At 39.8% G+C, this 25,321-nt stretch overlaps 1 protein-coding gene across 12 annotated transcripts in view; it reads right to left on the bottom strand.

Annotated features, from left to right (window-relative positions):
* The window catches only part of UBR5 (ubiquitin protein ligase E3 component n-recognin 5), a 138,950-nt gene that overhangs the window by 56,636 nt on the left and 56,993 nt on the right, over positions 1 to 25,321 (bottom strand). For 10 of the 12 annotated variants that reach the window (XR_011468255.1, XM_070392399.1, XM_070392400.1 and 7 more), the window contains exons 6-16: positions 24,772 to 24,961; positions 24,435 to 24,594; positions 23,410 to 23,559; positions 21,541 to 21,752; positions 12,631 to 12,747; positions 12,438 to 12,548; positions 11,649 to 11,803; positions 10,772 to 10,889; positions 3,847 to 4,031; positions 1,025 to 1,134; positions 743 to 855 (exon numbers count right to left, since the gene is read on the bottom strand). Coding sequence is in view for 11 of the 12 variants with exons in the window: in XM_070392399.1 (XP_070248500.1) it covers positions 743 to 855; positions 1,025 to 1,134; positions 3,847 to 4,031; positions 10,772 to 10,889; positions 11,649 to 11,803; positions 12,438 to 12,548; positions 12,631 to 12,747; positions 21,541 to 21,752; positions 23,410 to 23,559; positions 24,435 to 24,594; positions 24,772 to 24,961 (1,621 nt within the window). In the remaining variant the exon portion in view is untranslated. The remainder of the gene's footprint in view (positions 1 to 742; positions 856 to 1,024; positions 1,135 to 3,846; positions 4,032 to 10,771; positions 10,890 to 11,648; positions 11,804 to 12,437; positions 12,549 to 12,630; positions 12,748 to 21,540; positions 21,753 to 23,409; positions 23,560 to 24,434; positions 24,595 to 24,771; positions 24,962 to 25,321) is intronic. The other 2 variants (XM_070392393.1, XM_070392394.1) reach the window with 1 other exon arrangement.

Here is a 25,321-nt window from a genome sequence, read left to right as displayed (position 1 = left end):
TGCTACTTACTGCTTTTGATTTTGAGCCAGTGAGATATTCTCAGAAGAAAAACCTGCCCATAAACTATAGTTCTATTTTGACAATCAAATGAAAATGGAGTATGAAAAAGGTCTTTGTAAATTGCCGAGTGCGGTGGGTGTATCTATTCTTTCCATTAAGAACATATGAAAGAACATCATATTTCAGAAATTAATGGGCAATCAGGAAAACCTTTACTTTGCAGATATTTTACAACTATAGATCTATTTTGGTTTTAAGTATATGCAGAGAGAAAGAGGAAATTAATGGCATTCCAGCTGATAGCCTCTACTAACTTGTTTCCTAGAAGGCAAGACGCATTCCAGAAGGAAGGGAAGTGAAAGGTGACTTAGAGTAGTAAGATTTTTAAATGTTATGGAAAATGATCTCCATTAGAACCATCTAATAGTTCCAAAGAATGGACTATATAAAAAGGTAATCTATCTTTGCAACTTTTCTGCACATCTAAAATTATTCCAAAACATTATTTCTTTAAAAATCAAATAGCATCAATGTTCAAGGAGAGGCATAATAATCATCTATCTGTCATGCGTAGAGGAGATACCGGCATCTCATTAGGGATGGGACTTTAAGAGGTCATTGAAGGTGAGAAATAAAGCAGCTTTGAAGAAAGAGCTGATGAACACTCACCAACCATAAACTCTTGGATAACCAATAGCATTACAGTTGTTAGTAATTAGTTCTTAGATATTCTGAACACACCTTGCCAACGGGAACATTCTTAACATCTTCCACAAAAACGACTTCCCGAAGAGACCACTGCTCTTCGTTCACCTTTTCCTCCTCTTTGGGGGCAGGGGTGGACCGTCGTCGTTCTTAGACAACAACAAAATGGTAAGTACCAAAAAGAAAATGTAAAAGAGACTTTATAGATTTCATCTAAGTATATGAATAAAAGATCATTCGTAAAGGGATACATAATTGAGGTAACATAGCAGTCCACCTGGGACCTATTGACCAACAGGTACTACACATAACACTTACTGTATGGCATTGACGCACTGCTGGCGATGGAGGATGCGTCACTACACGTGGATGCCGGAGATGGTGGGGGTCCCATTTCTGTTTTCACTGGTTCCTGCTTGCTTTCAGGCCTGAGATTAGAAATAAGATTCTCCTTATAATTAGGAATGTGAAGTATCAGGCACTTGTCAAATCGTTATTTTTAAGACTCACGTTTATTCTTACATAAGGGAATAAAATATTAAAAATTTGTACAAAATGATATATTTTTAGGACTCAAGTTACTGAGGAGGGTACACAGTACCTACTTCAAATTTTTAGTATTGGTTTAAAATAGGGAAGAAAAATATACCATATAATGCTGTCAACAACTTGGAATAATGCTTCAAATAAGCCTTATCAAGGAATAACAATGAAAGCTACACTTGGCTTATCAACATAGTTTCATCAAAAGCCTCTTGAGCAAACAAGTTTCACATTTCAGTGGACACATAACAATTTAATTGAAAAAAATGGTAAAGGCAAATAAATAAAAACGTCCACTAGATCATTAATTCCTTGGAGTTCAAAGAAGGAACTCTACTCACAGTGGTTACACAATTTATTCTTGAATCATCTGGTGATGAACCATCACCTGCTATAACTAACATGATAAATTAATTATAGAATTAAATAAACTGCCCCTCTTCATTGAGTTAGTCTACAGTTGCTAAAAATAAGTATTTTTATTCATTAAAGAGCAGAAGTCAATTTTTAACCAGAAAAGTCACTTTTAGCCAGAATGTGTTATATATTGATCATCCTGGCATGTATTATAATCAGGGCCATCATCCTAACCTAACCTTCATCTTCTTCCCCCCACCAGGAACTTCATCTGAGTTTAGACACGGTCTACAGAAAACCAGTGCCGTTTTCACCAGCATTTAGCAAAGTGTTCGTGCAAGCACACATGAACAGCTGGCGCATGCAAATCTTGTGATGGTGGAAGCAAGCCGATTCTGACTAATCACTAGCACGCCTTTAAAGTGAATGCATTTTAATGACTTGCTAAAAAGAATTGATTGACATGAAAATGATTATCTTCTTAGCATTTAATTTCACTTAGTTCATTTACTAAATTTATTAATATAGATGGAAAATTTCAAGGAAGATCTTGAAAAACTTATGTACAGAATTTAAAAAGCATATTCCATTTTAATCTCGTTTACACTATTTTTATGCACATCAAAAATATTTCAAACGCTCTTTACAAAGTTTCATAAAAAATAAAAATGTGTTTTTGTTACTTTTATTTTTAGGATTAAAAAGAAATCAATGTAATTAGGGAGAAAGTCTATAAACCTTTTTAAAAAGAAGATCTAAAACAAACAAAAAACTTTAGACATAAATTACAATAGTTTTGGCTTATTAAAGATTCCTTTTTTGTTTTAATCTTCATACAAAGATATGTTTTTTTGGTTTGAGAGAGCGGGAGAGAGAGCGAGAAAAAGAAAGGCTTCAATGTGAAAGAGAAACATTAATCGGTTGCTTAGGGTGAGGGGTCGAACCCACAACCTAGGTATGAGCCCTGACTGGGAGTCAAACCCTCAACCTTTTTGATGTACAAGATGAAGCTCTAACCAACAGAGACGCCCAGCCAGGGCTAAAGATTCTTATTTAACTTATTTAATGGTAATCCCCATGTTTCAGAATTTCAACTTGCATTTTTTAACAGTAAGAGGAATAACAGCAATAGATGTAGTAAATTTATAATCATTATATTCACTTGAGCAAACTAAAAGTTTTCAGAACTTTTAAAAAAACTATATGTATAGTAAAATTCCAATTATTTCTTTTTAATGCCTGTATATATTTAGAAAAAAAATACATCAAAATATTTAAAATGTTATTTCTGGGGTATAATTTTCTTCTTCCATGTTTCCATAATAGTCACATATTTTTATAAGATTAAAAAAATAGTTATATAAAAACTCTTATTCAACTTAATCCTCACCTGAGGACATTTTTTTCCATTGATTTTTTTTTTTGAGAGAATGGAAGGGAGGGAGGGACAAAAGGAGGGGGAAGAAAGAGAGAGGGAGAGAGAGAAACATTAATGTGAGAGACACACATCCACTGGTTGCTTCCCGCTTATGTGCGGCACCCAGGTTTGTGCCCCTGACCAGAAATCGAACCTGAGACCCTTCAGTGCTCAGGCTGACACTCTAACCACTAAGCAGCACAGACCTGGGTATAATACACAAATATTTTTAAAGGTGAGTAGATGCTTATAATAGTACAGGTGTTAAGATCAGTGTACTGAGCTCCCACACCATAAGCCAGTCCCAGAACATGGGTTATCTACAATTTAGTGATATTTCTGTTCACATATCCCTCCGACCCAAAAGTTGACAAATCCTTTACAGAATTTCCCTCCCCAGCTCATTTGACCAGCAAATCCCTTCCAATGATCACGATGCAGGCAAGATGTTAATTAGAAACTGATAATTAAAAGGGAGAGGGGGAGAAAGTTGACCTAACATAGTAAGGCTGAACGTGTTGTTACCACTACATAACACCTTCAACAGACACACTCTAACAACAAAACAAAGACAACAAAAGAGAACCATACACACTGTTATTCTGGCAATTAATCAAGAACTATAATATATGAATATTAACCAAGCAGCAAACAGTAAATTTTACCAATTCTTTTACAAACTCCTGAGGATCTTAACAAGAATCCATCATATTAACACTTTTCTGAGTCACTATACACCTCTAAGTCTCCCTTAGTTATCCTCTTCATACAGTGCAAACTAGAAGTGGTATAAAATCAAGATTAGTTAGCGTACAGTACTTACTTAGCTTCAGTAGTTTTGCTAGCTTTGTCCATACTTTTCAAGCTCTCAGGGGATCTAAGTTGAAATCTACAGCTATCATTCATATTCCAAACGGACTCCATTAAGACACCAACTTTAGGAATCCCAGCATTAATTGAAAATGCAACTGCTCCAGCATGATAAAGAGGATTATTTCTTAAGCATACCTGACAAACAAAAGAAAAATCACCATCAAGATGACATACTAGAAGTTATTTCAAAAGTGTATAAAAATACAACATGTGAGAGTATATTGCTTCCTCGGTTTTCCAAATACAATTTTACAAATCAAGAGGCTGATAAAGCATTAACTTCAAGGTCTCCATTAAAAACATTTATTCCCCAAAATAAGGAGCAAGAATAACTGTAGCACATTTGCTAAAAATTAACATTTCAGGCACCAAATATTCTGCCATTCTGCCATAAGGAAACAATAGAAATAGTAGAGAAGAACTAACAAGGTAATATAAAAAGTGAAATGTGAACAAAACAAGTACACTTTTTTTAAAAATCTATTTTATTGATTTTTTACAGAGAGGAAGGGAGAGGGATAGAGAGTTAGAAACATCGATGAGAGAGAAACATCAATTCAGCTGCCTCCTGCACACTCCCCACTGGGGATGTGCCTGCAACCAAGGTACATGCCCTTGACCGGAATCGAACCTGGGATCCTCAGTCCCCAGGCCGATGCTCTATCCACTGAGCCAAACTGGTTAGGGCACAAGTACACTTTTTGTCTGTTTCTTGTAATTTGAATTATTTTCTTTAATTCATGACCCTATATAGATTCTATCACTTCACAGCTATTAATGTTTGTTTCCCACAGAAGACTGTTGTTTTCTACAGTCCAGAAGCTTCCTGGGATAATCTAAGTTTTCTCTTAAAAGAGTACGCAGACATTAGTGTTAGCATTTAGCGGAGTTCAATCTATATAACAATCTATAGTTCAATTTAAGAACAATCTATAAATTTTCACTGCGAGAAATAACCTGCAAGGTCGCACTGTCAAATGCACTAATGCTCGCACCAAAAAAAGATATAAACATCATTTCTGGAAATCTCTTGATTTCTCTAATAGCCTAATCTTACTGATGTTCTGTTCAATTACCTAATAACTAATGATCATGTTGTACTTGACAGTGGCATATATGAAGATCCTGTTTTTTGGTGATTTATACTTAAAGTGACACAGAAGCTATACATTTGATAAGTATGACAACTGGAAACAATGGCATAGAGTCGCAGTTCTATCAAAAGAACAGTTATACATCACCAAGTGTAGTTCTATGATCTCTAATGAATAGTTCTTAATAGCTAGCTTCTTGAAAAAGGTGTATCCTGCTTTGCTGTGACTTAAAGGGAAGTCTCATCCACAAATTTTCAGGAAAGAATGGTGGAAAGCTTAAAGTCTGAAAGGACCAATAAGAAGGCTATACTTGAAGAAGAAATGTGGCGAGACATATTAGATGTATTAAAGCCTTCTAATAAAAATAAATGCACCTTAAAGTCAGGAGTTGTATATCCAGGGTCCAACATCTAACAAGATATACAATGAAAATACAAGCCCACCTCAGAGGTATTGTGGGTTCTGTTCCATACCACCACAATAACGTTAATATCACAATAAAGCGAGTCTCACAAATTTTTTGGTTTCCCAGCGCATATAAAAGTTGTTTATACTATTATTGTAATCTATTAGGTGTGCTTTATCATTATGTCTAAAAAAATTATATACCTTAATTTAAAAATACTTTATTGCTCAAATGCTATCATCTGAGCCTGTTGGAAAAATAATGCGGATAAAATGTCTTGATGCAGAGTTGCCACAAACCTTCAATTTGTAAAAAAACACAATATCTGCAAAGCACAATAAAAGGAGGTATGCCTGTACATTTCTCTCAACAATATGATCTGTGAGTGCAGGTGCAGCTAAAAACTCTACATGATCAATAATTTTTTCTGATGCTAACACATGAACACTTGTGTGTTCAGTTGTTTGTAGGTTCAAAACAAAATCTTAGCTCTACACCAAATTGTTAACATGTTGCTATCTTTCAGCAATTTCATGCCATGCTATTTTGTTCAGCTTTTCTTCAATATATCTCTAAAGTATTTGTTCAGGCCCCCCACCCCCCTGGCCCCGTCTATAGTCATGTCATCCTACATGGTAATAAGGCAATTGTGAGTCCAGTGAACAAGGAACTTGGAGAACATCAGAGAGCAATGTTTGAACTAACTAGGAAAAGGGGAGCTCCAAGAAGAGAGAGAACTGTCCAAAGCAACTGACATAAATAGTACAATAATAGTCAAAACAGGAGAACCAAGATGGCGGCGTAGGGAGCGGACCTGTGTGTGCTGCTCTCTCACAGCATCATTGAAACTATCAACTATGAAGTAAACAACCGCCACTCAGAACCATGGGGAAGTTGGCCCAGTGGGAGATCTACAACTGGAAGAAAAGAAAGAAGCGCAGTGAGACTGAGTGGGAGCTACGGAGGCACCAAAACCAGAGGTACGCAGTCACACGCCACGCGGGCTGCAAATGGATTCTCGGTTTTTTACGAACCCTCAAATCCTCTGGGCTTGCTCGGGGCGGGTCTCTGAGGCCCCAGATTCCACAGGGAGAGGCGGCCACGGCCTTGCAGTGGTCGGAGAGCGAGGGAAGCTCTGATGCGCGGCTGCTCGCCGGCACTGAGGGACAAGAAGTCCTGGTGTCCCAGGGAGGCGAGGGGCGCGGAGACGCCGCCATCGCTATTTCCTCCACGCTGGCGACTCCCTGTGACCCCGCCCTACCCTCAGGGCTGTGCCAGAGGCACAAGAGGGAATGACTGTGCTTTTACAAACTCTCAAATCCACTGAGCTGGTTCGGGCGGGTCTCTGAGGCCTCAGGCCCCAAGGCGAGAGACGGCACGGCCTTCCAGCAGTCAGAAAGCGAGGGAGGCTCTGGCGCTCAGCTGCTCGCCGGCACTGGGGGACGCAAAGTCCTGGTGTCCTGGATAGGCAAGGGGCCGCTGAGTCTCCGCCCCGGCGACTCCCTGTGACCCCGCCCTACGCAATTTACATTCCCATCTGGGCTGTGCCAGACTCACAAGTAGAAACGCATTTGCTTCTGCAAACTTTCAAATCCACTGAGCTGGTTCAGGCGGGATCATGAGGCACCAGACCCTATGGGGAGAGGCAGCACGGCCTTGCAGCCATCAGAAAGCGAGGGAGACTCTGTTGCACAGCTGCTCGCCGGCACTGGGGGACACAAAGCCCTGGCAGAGATTCAAGGGGCCGCGGAGACTCAGCCAGTGCTATTTGCTCCGCCATGGCGACTCCCTGAGACTCAGCCCTAATCAATTTACATCCCCATCCAAGCTGTGCCAGGTGCACAAAAAGACCCACCTGCGCTTTTGCAGCCTATCCCAACAAATTGCAGACTTCAACTGCTCGCAGCCATGGGAGACACACTCAAGAAGCAGACCCAGGAGAACCAGGATGGCGACATAAGGAAGAGACCTGTGCGTGCTACCTCACACAACAACATCGAAACTACCAAATATCAGACAAACACCTATCATACAGAACCATGGGAAAGTTGGCCCAGTGGAAGCTCTACAACTGGAAGGAGAGAAAGAACATTGAGACTGAGTAGGATGTGACACCAAGTACAGAGCCCAACCCAACAAACTGCAGATTTCAACTCCTCGCATAGAAAGAAGCGCATTGAGACTGAGTAGGATGTGCAGAGGCACCAAGTACAGAGCCCATCCCAGCAGGCTGCAGATTTCAGCTCCTTGCATCTGGGAGGGATGCAATCGGGGGGCGGAGTCGGGTCCGGGGCCGGCCAGGGCTGGGCCTGACTGGGCCAGCACTGTGGAACTGCTGTACCAGCAAGCGCACAAACATGCCCACTGGTCCCAGTCTCTTGTGGGGCGCTGGGGGACAGCAGACAGGCAGTCTGTGCACTTGGTGGAGGGCAGGAGTGCTGGATGTTCAACCACCAGGAACGCCTGGAGATTTTGTCTGGTGGGGAGCCGCCGGCAGGGGACAGAGGGCCAAACTTCCTGTTTCCCCGGTAGGGCTGGGATGGCCCCGGTGAGGTCGGGATGGCCCCGGTGAGGTTGAAACGGCCCCGGTGTGGTAGGGACGACCCCGGTCAGGTCGAAACGGCCCCGGTGTGGTAGGGACAACCCCGGTCAGGTTGAAACGGCCCCCGTGAGGTAGGGACGACCCCGGTGAGGTTGAAACGGCCCCCGTGAGGTAGGGACGACCCCAGTCAGGTCGAAACGGCCCCGGTGTGGTAGGGACAACCCCGGTCAGGTTGAATCGGCCCTGGTGTGGTAGGGACAACCCCGGTCAGGTTGAAACGGCCCCCGTGAGGTAGGGACGACCCCGGTGAGGTTGAAACGGCCCCCGTGAGGTAGGGACGACCCCAGTCAGGTCGAAACGGCCCCGGTGTGGTAGGGACAACCCCGGTCAGGTTGAATCGGCCCTGGTGTGGTAGGGACAACCCCGGTGAGGTTGAAACGGCCCCTGTGAGGTAGGGACGACCCCGGTCAGGTCAAAACGGCCCCGGTGTGGTAGGGACGACCCCGGTGAGGTTGAAACAGCCCCCGTGAGGTAGGGACGACCCCAGTCAGGTTGAAACGGCCCCGGTGTGGTAGGGATGACCCCGGTGAGGTTGAAACAGCCCCCGTGAGGTAGGGACGACCCCAGTCAGGTCGAAACGGCCCCGGTGTGGTAGGGACGATCCCGGTGAGGTTGTAACAGCCCCCGTGAGGTAGGGACGACCCCAGTCAGGTTGAAACGGCCCCGGTGTGGTAGGGATGACCCCGGTGAGGTTGAAACAGCCCCCGTGAGGTAGGGACGACCCCAGTCAGGTCGAAACGGCCCCGGTGTGGTAGGGACGATCCCGGTGAGGTTGTAACGGCCCCCATGAGGTAGGGACGACCCTGGTCAGGTCGAAACGGCCCCGGTGTGGTAGGGACGACCCCGGTGAGGTTGAAACGGCCCCCGTGAGGTAGGAACGACCCCGGTGAGGTTGAAACAGCCCCCGTGAGGTAGGGACGACCCCGGTCTGGTAGGGACAACCCCGGTCAGGTCGAAACGGCCCCGGTGTGGTAGGGACAACCCCGGTCAGGTTGAAACGGCCCCGGTGTGGTAGGGACGACCCCGGTGAGGTTGAAACGGCCCCCGTGAGGTAGGGACGACCCCGGTGAGGTTGAAACGGCCCCCGTGAGGTAGGGACGGCCCCGGTGAGGTTGAAACAGCCCTGGTGAGGCTCAGACGGCCCTGGTGAGGTTGAGACTACTCCAGTGAGGTTGGGACAAATAAAGGGGACCAGTATGGACTGATGAACAGGGGTAGATACAGAAGCAGAGCAACATTGAACAGAATGTTAAACTACAGTGGGAAGCCGGGGGAGGGTTGTGGGGGGGGATTAAGAGACCAACTGAAGGACTTATATGCATGCATATAAGATTAACCAATGGACACAAGACACAGGGCGGGGGGGGGGCGGGGGGTAGGGGCCGGGGGAATGTCAAGGGGGCGGAAAAAAGGAGACATATGTAATACTCTTTGTAATACTTTAAGAAATAAAAATTATTAAAATATTAAAAAAAAAAAATAGTCAAAACAGTGCGTAATTTGCTGAAAACTTTCTAGTTGGAAGGCCAACAAAGGATCAGAACAAGACAACCACGAATAGACAAAAAATAGCCACAAACAAAAAGAACAGCTCCATATCAGCTGTGTTTTGGAGAAAAATAACAGCTAAAATGGTTAAAACTTTTTAAGACTCAGAGGATATAAGTAATGCAGTAGAGAGAAAAAAATGAACTGAAAGTGTCAGATGAGGAAATTAGCTCCACATTATGTAATAAAATCCACCGTTTGTCTAAGTGTTAGGGATTATAAAGTCCTTAAACATTCACTACAGTACTTACTATAATGAATATAAATGTCAAGTTTTATCCTGAAGTTAAACTTCTATGAGTCTAATGAATCATGTAACAATAGCCCTCAAACTCTTCCCTATTAAACATCACTGAGAACCTAAAAATATTTTGTTTATGTGGGTCATATAGTTGGTTTTTAATATGTAAATAGTTAAAACTGAGAAATTTTAAAATATTCATTTAACAGTAATATATCCCATGTTGATATAAATAATTTTTATGAAAAAAAATAACTACATTTTCAAAGAATCAGCAAGAAAAGTGGCATTGTTTGCATGTTTGCAAGTCTCTTAACGTCCAATTTAACAGAAGACAGCTGGAATCCCATGTCTGCTTCTGCATCCCATCTGCTGTGATGTGACTTTTGAGTAAATATGGGATGACAGTTCAGCCTAACACAGGTATGTAACTGGAGAAAGGTGGATGCTGCAGACTCCTGGGAAGGTTGCGGTATTAGAAAAAGCACCTTCCATAAGATACCTGCAGGAGTCTTAAACCATCTGAGTCAAGAAACAGAAACTGGTGGAAACCTGGGTAATTTGACGAAGCCTCCAGCCTCCACTGATCATGTCCCCAGAGAGCAGTATGTTTTGAAAGGCTTGATCATTAGGAATCACCTGGAATGTGTGTTAAATACAATGATGCCTGGGCCCCACCACCAGACAAACTGAAGGAACAGGAACATTTCCGGTAAGAGGCTCCAGACTCGGCATCTAAGTACCAAATGATTGTTAAAACCAGACAAGTCTGGGAACCCTACCCCATGGGGAAACCTCCTGACATTGGAGCAGACTCTCTGTATGTTACATGACTACTGAAAAGAGAGTGATGTGCCACATACATGCTACTGGAACCTGGCCCTTTAACTGACATTCAGTTTAGAGGGGAATTACTTACAGGGAAGAAAGTGATTTTGAAGAGAAATAATGTCCCTTAGGACAGGATTAATTCTAATCACTTACCTGGGTGCCAACAGTGATGTTAGGCATCGAAGAAATACCAGCACTAGATTTGGGCTTTTTATTTTTTGCTCTAGCTTTCTCTAACATTTTCTTCCTTTGACTGAAAGGGACTACACCCCTGAAAAGACAAAGCATGAACTGGTCAAATAAGCACCCCAAAAAACCCATTAAACAAATCTGAAATTATAGATACTATTTAGGCATTTCTGGTACATTCCTTCTCCAATATTTTTGCTTCAGAATATTAACATGTTCAGCTCATTCTTAAGTATAACTTGTTCATAGGTTTAATACATAACTGGATCCATTTTTATTAAAACCTTTAGTATTAAAATTTACAGAAAATTCATCAGTTGATATTTTATTATATTCCCTATATATTATTTCTGCCAATGCAAACTTACTGACACAAGAGAGAATACATTTAAAATTCCTTTTAATAGTAAAAGGATAACTAAGGTATACAATATTCATAAATTGAAATACTTTAATAACCCTTAAAATTACATTTTAAGTTAACACTGTTGAATTATAAAGTCCCCTATAGCCTATGCTTTCAATTATGTAAAAGAAGGGACACATTTACGTATAAGAAAGAACGACTAAAATACCACTAAATGTTAACAGTAGTTATATCTTTAAGGTGTAGGATTATAGGTGATTTTTGTTACTACTTTATATTTTTATAAAATTTCTAATGCACTAAGTATGAATTATTTTTATAGGCTTCTCTTTTACAGTATTTTTAATGTTATTTCGCTCCAAAGTGAACCTTCCCTCTCTATAAAGCATCTTTTGCTGACCTTCTCATGTTGGTATTCCAAGCACCTATCTATGCACATAAAGCATTCAGAGTCCCCCTCCCAGTGATACTCACCACCAATATAAATTGTTTTCTAGCTGGGCACAGGTATAGAGGGCACAGCAATGTAAAGAAACTATCCGTTCACCTTGAAGTTCAGAATAAGTCTGTGCAGTGTGCTCTAATTTAGAAGCCACAGAACTTAAAGTTTCATCTACCCATGTAGCAACCTAAAGAATAAAATAGCAAAGGTTTAAATAAAAACAAGTAACCTTTTCCAAAGAATTGTGGTCAAAACTTTATATTCTATGGGCTGGAATTCTAAAATTCCAGTTCTGAGCTAAATGCTAAAAAAAACAAAACAAAAAAAAACATAATTCAGAAAAGGTTCTTAGTAAGACTAGAAAGTAAAATACTTTCTTTACACAAATAAATCAAAATAGCAGTTACTGAAATGATTGTCTAAAGCCATGTAAGGCATTAATTAAAAGTAAACACTTGCTCCAACAATTTTGAAAAGAATTTAATGACTCTTTTAAAGCCAAACTAATAATCTGAGGCATAATATTCATACTTTCTCAATTTATAATGCAATCTCAAGTTACAATGCTTTTTGTATCTCTTTTCGTCAGCACTTACCGTGAATATTTTTTCCTTCCCTTAAAACAGAAAGCTACCTCCAGAGTTGGATTATAATATAGAGATAAACACACAACAAAGAGACTATATTGGATTACTCTACTAAGGCTGAAACACTTTGTATATGTGGATCTACTTAGAAAAACAAAAGGAAAAGATGGAAAAGGGAGAAGAAAATCAAGAAAATAAGCATAAAATGTGCAATCAATGCAAAGTGTTTCATACCTTGTTATTTTCTGTAGCTACAGTTGCTCTTATGCTATTTGCAGACAGGAGGACTATCTTTTCATTGGTTAGCCCCAAAAATGTTGCTCGTGGATGATGCAATGAAGGATTCTTTAAAAGCATAAGAAAAATGATCACCATTTTGTATGCTGATAATGTAGAGCTAGTCAATGAAAGATTTAATATGAAATACCTGTGCATTCCTATAAGGCTCCGATTCACTCCACTTCCACTGATAAAGTTCTCCTTTACTGCTCACAGCCAAAAGCTCAGAATATAGGGCCCCAATACAGATGAATTTTGTCCCATCCTATAAAGTAAAAATATCACAATGTATAAATGTAACAGTTGCTGAACTAATGGTTTGGATACAATATTACATAAAACCTAGATTATGTGAACACATAAACCACAGCTATGAAATTCTTCAGCACAGCCTGCCAGGCCCTCTATAAGGCCCCAGCTTCCTCCCTCCAGTCACACTGGCCTTCTTCCTGCTCCTGGACCATGTCCACCAGGAACCCACCATGTCCTTATTCTTGTCTTGTTTCTCGTGTGACTCGTTCCCTCTCCTCAATCAAGTCTGCTCAGATGAGACCTCTGACCACACTATCTATAAAACCACCACTCACATATTTTATCTCCTTACTCTGACTCCTTTTTCCTTCATAGCATTTCACAATTTATATTATATTAACTTGTTCATGCTCTATCTCAATGGAATATAAGCTTTGTATTGTTTACTACTGTCTCCCAGTTCTTAGAACAGTGCACATAGTAGGTAAAGCAGGGAAAGTTAGTGTCAAAACAGATTCCCTCTCTGTAGGCTTTTTCAAGCTGCTAAAACAAATGTCTGTGTTGGTTTTTAAGGTAAAAGTTTGTTTAGTTTTAAGGTGATGTAGATGCAATGAGTTGGAATGCAATTAAATTATACAAAGCTTGGACAATAAATGTAAATAAACAATGTCAATGATAATTTTTTTGTTTGTTAATTCTCACCCGAAGATATTTTTCTATTGATTTTTAGAGAGAGTGAGAGAGAGAGGGACAGAGAGAAACATCGATGTGAGAGAAACACATCAACTGGTTGCCTCCTGCACACTCCCCGACCAGGGCCCGGGCCGGGAAGGAGTCTACAACTGTGAGGTACATGCCCTTGACCGGAATCAAACCCGGGACCCTTTGGTCCGCAGTGTGGCACACTATCCACTGAGCCAAACCGGCTAGAGCTCAATAATAATTTCTTAAACATAAGACCAATATGATCAGAGTCATGAAGCTACCCAGAAATCTCACCTCCAAACTTGCCAATAACATATTTTCGCTTGTACTTTTTGCTACTGGTCTATGCACTACTTTCTTTGGAATTCTGGCTCTAAGGTATGCTAAACTAATGGTGTCTTTATGGTTTTCTGTCAAATTCCAATCTTATTTGGTCAGATGGGTTATAGTGCTCAGCTAAAAAGCCTGTGAATTCTGCCAAGATTTTAAATGTAATAGTAACAGGTTATGACTCAGAGTTTTACAAAAAGAATACTAATTTTCACCTTCTAGTTTACCAGTACCTGTCAGCCCCATTTTCAAGGCATGATGGGAGAGACCAAATTTGAAATGCTCTAAGTTAGCAATTCCTCTCTTCCCTTCCCCAGGGGTATCTGAAAGTCGTATCCACTCTCTCCATGGCTGCTGCATCAAATCTTAACATTTCCCACCACACTTCCTTCTCAACCCCTTGGTTCAAAGAATGATATAATCAGACCAAGTAGGTCCAAAACTGGGACCCAACACTTAACTAAGCACATGACATCAAGTAACTTATGTCATTTCTCTGAACGCATTTCTTCACCTCTAAAATGAATGTAATAACAACACATATGGAGAGGGGAGGGTAAAAACCAAGTATAGTAACGTATAAAGTACACAGCACCGGGCCCAGCACAAGCAAGTGATCAGTCCAAGTCAACCATCATTCCCTGCTCCCCTGACTTCATCTCCTACTCACCCAGAAAGCACAAGCTTCCTGAGTATTCCCACTTCTAGATTCATTTAATGAAACAGTACCCCATCTGAGAGAAAGAAGTGTCTTCCTCGCCTATTTAAAGATAACACACACACACACACTGGATACAACCCTCTCTTGTAACACCAACCACCACCCATTCTGATCTCTCCTTCATGCTACTCAAATAAAGTGAAGGATCACTTGGCATGTTTCACGTTAGCAGCTTTGCTTAACAGCCATAACAGCACCTACAACAGCTACATCAATGCCCATTCATTTAATCAATCCACCTTCTCTTTAAACTTCTATTCGAACCACTGACCCTGCTCATCATCAGTTCTGGAACCTCTTCTCTTCCCTACTTACAGGTAACCACTTTCTATTGGTCTTCCTCCGATCTTCGTGACTATTTTCTCCTTCGCACTACCAAGCACTCCCTGCCCCAGATTCTGTCTTTGTCTCTTTATTCCAATTATGTTCCACCCTCAGCCTAAATGACTGCATCCACTGGGGCACCATGCTTTTAAACATGTGAACCTCCTTTTTCTAACCTGGAGGAGCTCTCTACCTGGATGCCTGAAGTACTGTAACACTGCCAAGCAAAGCCATCAGCTCCTCCACAGCTGCCTATCTCCCGCAGTCCCCATCTAAACAAATGACATCACCACCCCTTCTGGGCACTCTCTTCACCACTCCTCCTCCTCCTCCTCCTCCTCCTCCCCCCGTCTTTCAACAACCTAATGACTAGTGGACCAGTGGCACATTTGTCTCAGATTCCTCTCAAATTCTTCCTTTCCTCTCTACCATGGTCACTGCTTTGCTTGAGGCCCTCACAGTTCCTTTCTTTAACAATTCTATCAGTCTCTTAACTGACTCTAGATTTTTCCTATTCCTCTCTTTCTCCCTCAATGCCAAAAATGTTCATCTCTTTAAAAATAAACAACACAAAATCCCACCTATCTCATCAGATAACTTCTCCAAGAACTCAACTGACGTCCTGGGGAGTGCAGAGCAACATCCTAATTTCGTGGCCAGGTGTTTAGGGCCCTGTGGTCTTGCTCCATCTTACTCTTCTCCTCCCTGCTACAAAGCAGCAACTCCGAATTCTCATTGTTACCAAACACACGGTGACCTTTCATGACTCTGGCCCATGCTCGATAGGTTTGAAATGCTTCTGCATCTTAGTCAACACCTACTTAATCTTAAAAATGCTGCTTAAATATCTTCTTCTCTGCAAGTCTTTGCCAAATCTCTCATGTACTATTAGTTCTTCCCCTCTGGGCCCGAGGCACTGTATCCTCACCTTCAGTGTATCACTGATCACACTGTGAATACATTATGTGGTATTTGAATGTTTGTCTTCCCCACTAAGTTTCCAGGGGAAAATCATACTGTCTTCACTTCTATATTCCCAAAGGCCAGCTTGGCACGTGGCACATAGTAGGAAGACACTGACAATTGCATAAACAAATGAAACAAGTCAATGCCTTACCAGAGCAGTGCAATCTGAGCAAACCATCCCTGTGATAAAAGCATGACGCACCAGGCCCCCCCAGAACTGACTTGCCTGTATCCTTCAAGGGTGAGGCAACATTCCCCAGGATGATAAGCCCTGAGTGAGCCAACTGAACCCTGAAGGTCCTGAAAACCCACTATGGACATATGTGGATGATGGGACAACCACCAACCAAGGGAAGACAATGGAAAAATCAATGACTGCTTCCTGCCTGTTTTATATTGTAGGTAGAGAAATACAAAACCATCCAATACACACAAGGGAACAGTGTTTTAGCTCCCTCATTTTCACAATGTCATAGAAAACAGTGCTTTTCTTGTTTTAATGACAGACAACAGCTGCTTCTGAACAAGTTGGGGGCCTGCTTCAACCCGACTGGAAAGGTGAATATGCATTGTTTCCATAACGATGAGTAGTTTAGCTCTATTTAACAAAAATCAAATCATTAGAGGTTGAATCTAATTAGAAAATTTACAACTGTCTGGATAGCAATAAGTGAGTCATCAATCAAATTAAAAATTCTTCCCCAAAGGAAGAGGGACAACTTAAAAAATATGATGGAAATGAACTCCTGGCCAAAATGTTTAAAAAAAAAAAAGGTCAGCCCAGTAACATGAACTCCTACTCATCTATATTTAGTAATTTATATTTTGAAAAAGTTGGCCTTTCTATTCCTAAATTTCTCCCCACAAAACTTGGTTTTCATCTTTTTTATTTTAATTTTCCTACTATTAGCAAACACTAGTCTTCCCAGTAAGTTGAGCTCCAAAAGCAACGTACTATGTATTATGGTTGAAACAGATGGAATACAACACAGGCTATAGTGCCATTTGGTCATCTGTCCTTATTCACCATCAGTTCTACCTGCCTCCCTACTTTTCCAGAGGATCCTCTGCCTGCCTTCAGTTCCTTTTCAGGACCATTTCTCTTTTTGCTCTTATTTCATTATTAAATTACTAGAGGCCTGTTGCACGAAGAGATTCGTGCAATAGGCCTTCCTTTCCCCTGGCTACTGGCACCGGTTTTCCTCCGGCACCCGGCACTCACGCCTTCGCTCTGGCCGGGCTCCAGCTGGAGCCGGCCCCGGGGCTGTGAGGCTTTGCTCCACCACTTGGAGTCTATGTATGCAAATTAACCGCCATCTTTGTTAGGTTAATTTGCATACTCTCCTGATTGGCTGGTTGGCGTAGGGAAGGTACAGTCAATTTACATGTTTGTCTATTATTAGGTAAGACATTTGTGACACACCTAGCTAACTTGTAACAGTTATCCTGGAAACTTTCCAGTGTCAATTAAAAACAACAACAAAGACCTCTCCCACCAGTTTCCACATCTGGAACCCTGCAGGGGAAGCAATATGACTGAGTTTGATCAATTGGTTCCAACAAGGAGGCTGCTCCAAATAGCTTAAGTAAGGAGCCAAACGTTATGGAGCTATTTCCTCTCAACACCATTCAAAGAAACTGCGACTATATTACATACAACTCTGTAATTCAAAAGGCTGGTGGGATTAAATGTTCTCATTTCCCCTAGACTATGTAAAAATAGATCCAGAACAGCAGGGACATGACCGCAAATTAACAGTACTGCCTTGCTGATTCAGTCTGTTTCTTCATCACCACCACACAACTCTCACCAAGCTCCTCTCTGCGAGCTTGCTGGAAAGAAGGGATGTGTTCTGTGATAGGGCACAAGTGAAACTTCTATGTTCAGCTTCAGCAGAATTACTTAGCATGGATTTCTGTGTAATTTTTCTCCTTCCTCTCCCTTCAACATTTATTACACTGCTCTTATCTTTGCATTCTACTTTTAAGTCTTTGTTTCTATAATTGCATTTTCCCCCTTGCGAATAAGTCACTTTAGATTGGTAAAAATACATATATAGCTACAATTTACACATTCACATATAGTTACACATATTTGATTACAATGTGCAACACAGAACTAAATTTCTAATCTGAAAATATTGGGGGGGGGGGGGGGGGGGCTGAGAAGTGAAAATGGAGCCATGTTAGATAATCACCTACTTTGAGAAATTTCATGTTCTCATTGAAGTAACTGAATTATCAAAGCTATTTCCAGAAATGTAAAGTACAATAAGCCAAGAGAGGGAGGGGCAGGAATAGGGGAGAGAAAAAAGTGCTGGGAGGGAGGAAAGGGGACTGATGGGGGGGGGGGGGGGGGGAGAGCATAATAAGAAAGTTGATACTTTTGGTAATACCAATCAGAAACCAGTATAAACTTGGCTAGTTTTTACGTCAGGGCCTGGATTTAAAGGCACAGACGTGAAACACTCCCTCCACTTCTTACTTTGTTGCATATAGACTGCCTTTTAATGTCCTATTATGCTAAATTATTATTGTAATTAATAATTACATCACCCACTACATAACTCTCTCACTCTCCATGACCTGCAGCAACTTCCTCTTTCTTTGTAGAGCAGGACCTTGCCATAACCTTGGTCTTTACACTTTACTTATATGAATTCATTTAAGTCTAATGAAAATCCCATAAAATAAAAACCATTATTATCCTCATCTCATAGACAAAAAAACAAAGTCCCAGGGAGGTTCTAGAATTTGACCACAACCAGTAAGTGGCAGAGGCAGGATATAAACTCCAGAAATCTGGCTGCAGAGTCCACACTTTTAGTAATTACTCTGTGTGGCCTCCTGGGACTCCCCAAAGCCTTTTGAATCTAATTTTATTACTGTACCTACTTGAAAGTATTAATATCATTTTTCTGCCTTCCTACAAAATTCTCACCCTAACACTTACGCAAGAAACCTATCACATTCAATTAAAACTGATTTAATTACCCTCACACCTCTGTCTTCATGAAATTTTCAACATCCTATGATAAATTTCAAGTATGCTTTAATACTAGTTTTGACTTTTAACTGAAAGGATAATTCATGGAAATGAAGTTTAAGTTTATCTCAAACATTTTTCAGCTCAAGATTATACTATAACGGCTTAAAGAAAAGAGAATATTCCACCTTTAAAGGAAGTTTACTAGCCTACAAAATGGTAAAATTTTGAAGTAGCTGTTCTTCTACGTGGGTGGTGGGAAAGTCAGTACTAATCCAGATAATACACCAATGGAATTGCACCCTAACTAAAAAAAAACAAAAAAAAAAACAACTATGGGTACTAACCAAACTTATAATCTAAAATAAGCTGGGATGCATATTTTTAGAAAGACAGACAGACAGACAGATAGACACACTGCTTCCAAGACAGTCAGACAGATAGATACACTGCTTCCCAGTAGTGCATGCTGACATCTCCCTGAACGATCCAACTCTCTCTCCATTACCTCATGAAGCCTTCCCCGCAAAACTTCTACTCCTCGGGAATCATTGTCCCAATTTTGAAGGACCATTATGGTCCAGCATGTTGCCTGATCCTTCATATGGGATTCACCCTATGCTCCCTTATGATAGCTTTGAATGTTGCCCTAAAGTTACCTGAAGGCAAGGTCTTTTTACCCTTCAATAAATAACTCTATGCTGTCTTTCTGAATGTAGTACCCAGCCCTGCAAACAATTATCTACTGGTATTTGTCGATAATTGATAATGCTTAATAGTTTGATTAGGCTTAAGCTGTTTTCTTTCCCTGAATTAAAATTTCTGATGTCTGTCAATCATAAACTAATAAAAAGGGGTTCTTTTTCAGTGACAATATTTTAAATTAGGTGTTTAGTAAGAAAGAAAAGTATAGCTAAGCTACATCTTGTTTCACATACTGCTATTTCTCCTCCAGTCAATGTCTAAACAAACCAAGGAAATATACTAAGAAAGGTCTGTGCAGTATCAAGATTTCATGATGCACTTAGTAACTATCTCTGAAAACAAGTTGTGCCTAAAAACATGCCTACCAGTAAAGGCAAATCACTGGCTAAATCTAACAATGGGTACACTGGCCAGAGGAAAACTTTGCTAAATTTGTACAATTCAAAATACTTTCATTAATCAAAAATAATAAATGATAAAGAAGCTTAGACTAATATGTATGCGATGGCACTGTGAAAATAAGATTGTGAGTCTTCTTGACTCCCTGCCAATATGCAGACACAGCTCTAATATGATGCAGGCAAGAGAAATAGGAAACGCAGAACAATGTACCATACAAACAAAAAGAAAGCCCATGGTTTAAATCACCTTCTATCATATGAAGTGAAAGTTAAACTTTGGAAATTTCTAGTTTTATGGAAATAAGTAAAAGAATTCAACTCAGGGAAAATCTGTCAGCTGCCAAGGAAACCAGAATAACCTTTTGCTTACAAAGAGACTGATTAAAATTCATGCTCCTTCTTACATTCAAGTTTTCTACATGAGCTGAATACTGAAGAAAATAAATGAACTATGTCAAGATTCATAATAACTATGAAAAATGGTTAGATAATATTTTCCTTTAATATTCCAAAATCAACTTCAAAGAAAGAAAAGAAATCCTTATCAGAAACTCCTTATCTGCTAGAGTTGAACCTCAAAATTCTTATCTTCTTTTATTTCTACTTATGAACATTTCCTACCCAACTGTTTCTGGAAATAAGAAGCAGCACCCCAAAAGAGGTGAAAACCTACGGCTTCCGATAGGACCCTCTGAAGATGAATCACCCATCACTTATGACAATGAAACCCACACACCATCAACAGGGTGCATCACTAGTGGCAGTGGTGGGCTCTTAAAGACTCAAATCACCTTAACAAATCCTGGCTGCTCTCTAACAGCCTATACATGGAGCCTCTCCAGTGGCAGAACTCCTCCAGGGCATTACAGTTCAGCCTGTTTGTCGCCCACAGCATTTAAAGCACAGAGGCTGCCGCATTCACTGCCATCTAGGGACAGCTAACTAGTCGGAGAAAAACAGATCCCGGATCTTGCCCTCCCATGCATGCTTGTATCCAAATGACCACAAACGTGCCCTGCAAAAACCAGGGTCCACGTGACGTTATAAAACAAATCTTATTAGTGATATACCATCAGTTACAGGTATAATTATCACCAGAAAAAGAGTTCTAAAACAGAAGGCTGATTTATTACCTAGAATTACCATTCTGATTTACTTTAAGTAGAAAAAAAACTGCACCACTGAAACACCGTTACTACTACTCATGTAATGCCAAATAAAGATACCCTACATGCATGCATGCATGCATGCATACATAAATACATACATATATTTTTTTCTTTTTTAATCCTCACCCAAGGATATTTTCCCATTGATTTTTTGGAGAGAATGGAATGGAGAGAGGAAGAGAAGGAGAGAAAGAGAAACACTGATGTGAGAGAGTCGATTGGTTATTTCCACATGTGCAACCCGGGTACATGCCCTTGACCGGGAATTGAACCAAACACCTTTTGGTGCTCAGGCCAATGCTCTAGCCACTGAGAAAACTACTTACTTCTTAAAACAAAACAAAAATAACACTGTGTGTGTGTGTGTGTGTGTTTTATTAATAATAGTACAATAATCTGAAATAAAATAGAATCCTTTTTGGGGGGGTGTGGAGGGGGAAGAAGGGTAGTTATCAGGAATCTATTTAAATGGAAAGGGTGGGGATTTTTTTCCAAATACCTTATCAGGCCACCACTGCAAATCTTCTCCTAGAGACACTGGACTTTGAACAGGTGTGTTTTTCTTATCCAAGTTTGGCTCTCCTTCCTTGCTGGTAGAGCCCCTTTCATTATCAAATGAGGCTCCGTCAAGCCACCTTCGTTCACGTAAACGTAAAACGGATTCACGTTCACGCAACAGCTCAGAGTCTCTCTCTAAGGGAAGAAGGAGAACTGGTATGCAATTGGGTCACACCAGTGGGATAAAAGTAAGCCACTCTCTAGTAAAGACCCTTCAGGATGCAACTAACAGCAGTTTATCTACTCACAAAAATTAAATGTAAATGTATTTCTAATAAGCCTGACATGCAACATTCAAAACATTAACTCTTTCAAGTGAAAGTATAAAAATAATAAACTAGTATTTTTAAAAACTCTGTAGAGGCAGACTTTTTTGAATCCCAACATGTTTTTATAGCAGAATTACTTTAAACTGCTACAGATTTTTTAAATGGAATTTAAAATTTTGGGCTTTCATTAAAAATGCTTATCATAACTTTTTATTTATTTATTAGAAATGTGCATAAATTAGAATTTCAACATGTTAGATACATATGTAAACCAAAAGTATTTGTTAGAATGTTTTCTGTTATTTAAAAAAAAACAACTATACATACAGGAAAAACCTTGAAATGATTAAATCTATTAATATTAACTAAAAAACTTTTCATAATCCAAGGCCTAGTTAAGAGTAATTTATAGGCTGGATTTTTATGAATAAGTGTAATTTTGAAATTTTTAAGAAACCAGACAGGCTTTTATTTTTAAGAATCTTTATAAAAAAATTTTCGTATCTTACAAATGCTTTCCCTACAATTGACTACAAATTCTCTAACCAGTTTTTGCAGCTCCAAGTTTTTGATAAGAAAGATTAAAAACAAAATTAATTTGATCCATTCAAACTGCCACCAATGCAGGTCAAAAATCAGCAAGTACCAGCAATTTCACATGGTTCAAATTAAAAGTAATGCCTACTATGACATAGAATGACATAAAGTAAAGGGAGAAATTTACAAGGGTTATTTGTGTTAGGTACTGAATATTTTAAAACTCAGTACTTGATGCATTTAAGGTAGTAAAGTATGCATTTAAATTTCTTTAAAGCTATTACATAATAGGTTCAGTATGTTTAAAAAATCATAGGTTTGTCCTTTTAAAACTGGTTTTAAGTACTAAATATTTGCAGCAAGAGCTTAATATAATATGGCAACTTCTTCAATTTATTAATGATCGGTAAATTATATAGCTGATTGTTATTAAATCAAGCAGTTTTACATTCTGGAAAGTAAAAACATTTAACAAAATTAAAATGCAAACTAAATCTATACCAACATAGACAAAGTCCTATATTTGTATGATTTCAAAATCTTCTTTCTAAGCTCTATTATACCTTCTTAAAATAGCATTTCATTAAGCTAAACATTTCTGTATTTATAATTGGCCAATCCCTTCCTAAGAAGTTTTTTCACTCTTTCATTTAACCAGGATTTAAAATTAACAGAATAATCACTTTAATTTAATCAAATAAACTAAAGAGATTTGTTTTCTGAATGCTGCATGTCACTATAAAGTAGAATTCTGCTTTTAGTTCAGAATCCATAATCCTATTTAAAAATACAGTCGTAACCCTTGATGAGCATTCCAAAGTAGATATAATCATCTCCAAAGTATTGTGGCTCTTCAAAATAAAAAATAACTAGTTTTAATGCCAAAGCATCCAAAAAAACTAATAAGTAATTCTTTCATCTACTGTAATATTAACAAATACAGCAAATTTTATCACTCGCTCTCCATACAGCCAGCCAATAGTCACAAAGAAATGCAAAATTACCTCGAGATGAGCCTAGCCTGGAAAGTGATGAGCGACGAAATGAAGGGTAACCAAAATAGCTAATGTCTTCAGAAAACATGGCATCCGCATCAATAATGACACTTGGGTGGGCAGAATGAATGTCAGCATCAAGAAGAGACATAAGATCCTCTACAAAACAGAAACAAATAAAAATGAAGCAGATATAGAGAAAACACCTGCAGACCATCGAAAGATCTCTGCAAATTAAAACAGATTAAAATCAGGAACTGACTGACATAACTTGAGAGAAAAAAAGCAGTCACTGCCTAGGAAATAAAGTGAACATTCTTAACAAATATTTTAAGGAACATCAACTGCATGTCTGCTTACTGGTGCTACCTACTAAATAATCACAAGAAAATAAGATTTCTTAAGATACTTGTGACATCACAGAGATAATACAGTCAAAATTTAAATGCAGTTAAGACATATTCAGTAATAAGGGCATCAAAAAACAAAAGTCCAGAGTCATTTGTGAGCCAGTGATAAAGCCATGCACAGACATCCATTTCTTTACTGGGACCAAACACATGTACACTGAGAAGACATTTCCCCATTTTTCCTTAAAAAAGAATTTGTAATTAAAAAACAAACAAACAAAAAAACACTACAGGGCCCTAGCCGGTTTGGCTCAGTGGATAGAGTATCGGCCTGAGGACCGAAGGGTCATGGGTTCGATTCCAGCCAAGGGCACGTAACTCAGTTGCAGGCTTCTTCCTAGCCCGTGCCCTGGTCGGGGTATGTGCAGGAGGCAACTAACTGATGTTTCGCTCACATCAATATTTCTCTGTCTTTCTCTCTCTCTTCCACATTCTCTGAAAATTAATGGGAAATTATCCTCAGGTGAGGATTAAAAACAAAAACTAAAAAACACTCTAGGGAGAAATATCTACCACCTTGGATATTAAAGTCAGAATACTCATTGTACTTTAAAATTCTATTCCCCAGTTTAAAAACAGCCTTTCCCTTCAGAGATGACAAAACCATGATGGTGATCCACCAACCTCCAGGCAAGTAGGATTCGCTGGCTGTGTCATCCCCATCATCTCCATCTTCATCATCCCGGCTAAGTAAATTATTTACAGCAAGGTTTACATCGAGATTTGTTCGCTGAAGTTCCCGAATAATGACACTTCTGGATTTGCCTTGTAAAACAACTTGGGCCTGAAATGAAAAGAGTGTTATCCTAATTCCCCTTTGATTAAATTCTTTCTCAAAATCATCTTTCTAGGATCAATATAGGAGAACAGTATTTCACAATTCATGATACGAGTCATAACTATAACTCACTATATTCAGTTAAACCTCATCCTTATGTTAAGTGTTCTACAAGGGCCATACCTGTGAAATCAGCTCCTCGGGGATGACGGAGGCTGGAATAACTGGCTGGGGCTGACTGCCCAAAAGCCCAGACCCTCGATCCCGTCCTGTCCGAATCACTCGAGTCTGTCGACGGGAATCTCGTGCTCCAGCTGACGACCTACCAGAGGATCCTCCTCCACTTCCACCTACTCCAGAACTCCAGCGACTTCTAAAATAGGATAATTTAGAGAATTATCAGTTTATACACTCATTCTGAAAAGATCACTTCAGATCTCATTTTCATTCTCTTAAGCTAAGAGAAAGCTGTCTAACTGATATCATATGGTAGTCTTTTGATAGAACAAAATAGTACTGAGCTTTATAATAACACTTCCAATTTTTAAAAAATGTTTATATATAAAGCCACCCTTTAGAAAGATACTAGTAAACACCATACTTTTGTATCTTTAAAATATATTTTAAAGGATCCACATACCAAATAATCTAGCCACAACTCTAAAGCGAGTTATAGCACACATCTCACCTCTGCATGAAGGACACATCAGACGTAACTACCAACACAGTCACA

The sequence above is a fragment of the Myotis yumanensis genome, unplaced genomic scaffold (assembly GCF_028538775.1).
Source record: "Myotis yumanensis isolate MYYU_CA2020_CCGP unplaced genomic scaffold, mMyoYum1.0.hap1 SCAF_15, whole genome shotgun sequence".
Lineage (NCBI taxonomy): Eukaryota > Metazoa > Chordata > Mammalia > Chiroptera > Vespertilionidae > Myotis > Myotis yumanensis.
The sequence above is the reverse complement of the archived record's forward strand: the minus strand, read 5'-3'. Positions and strand labels throughout refer to the sequence as shown.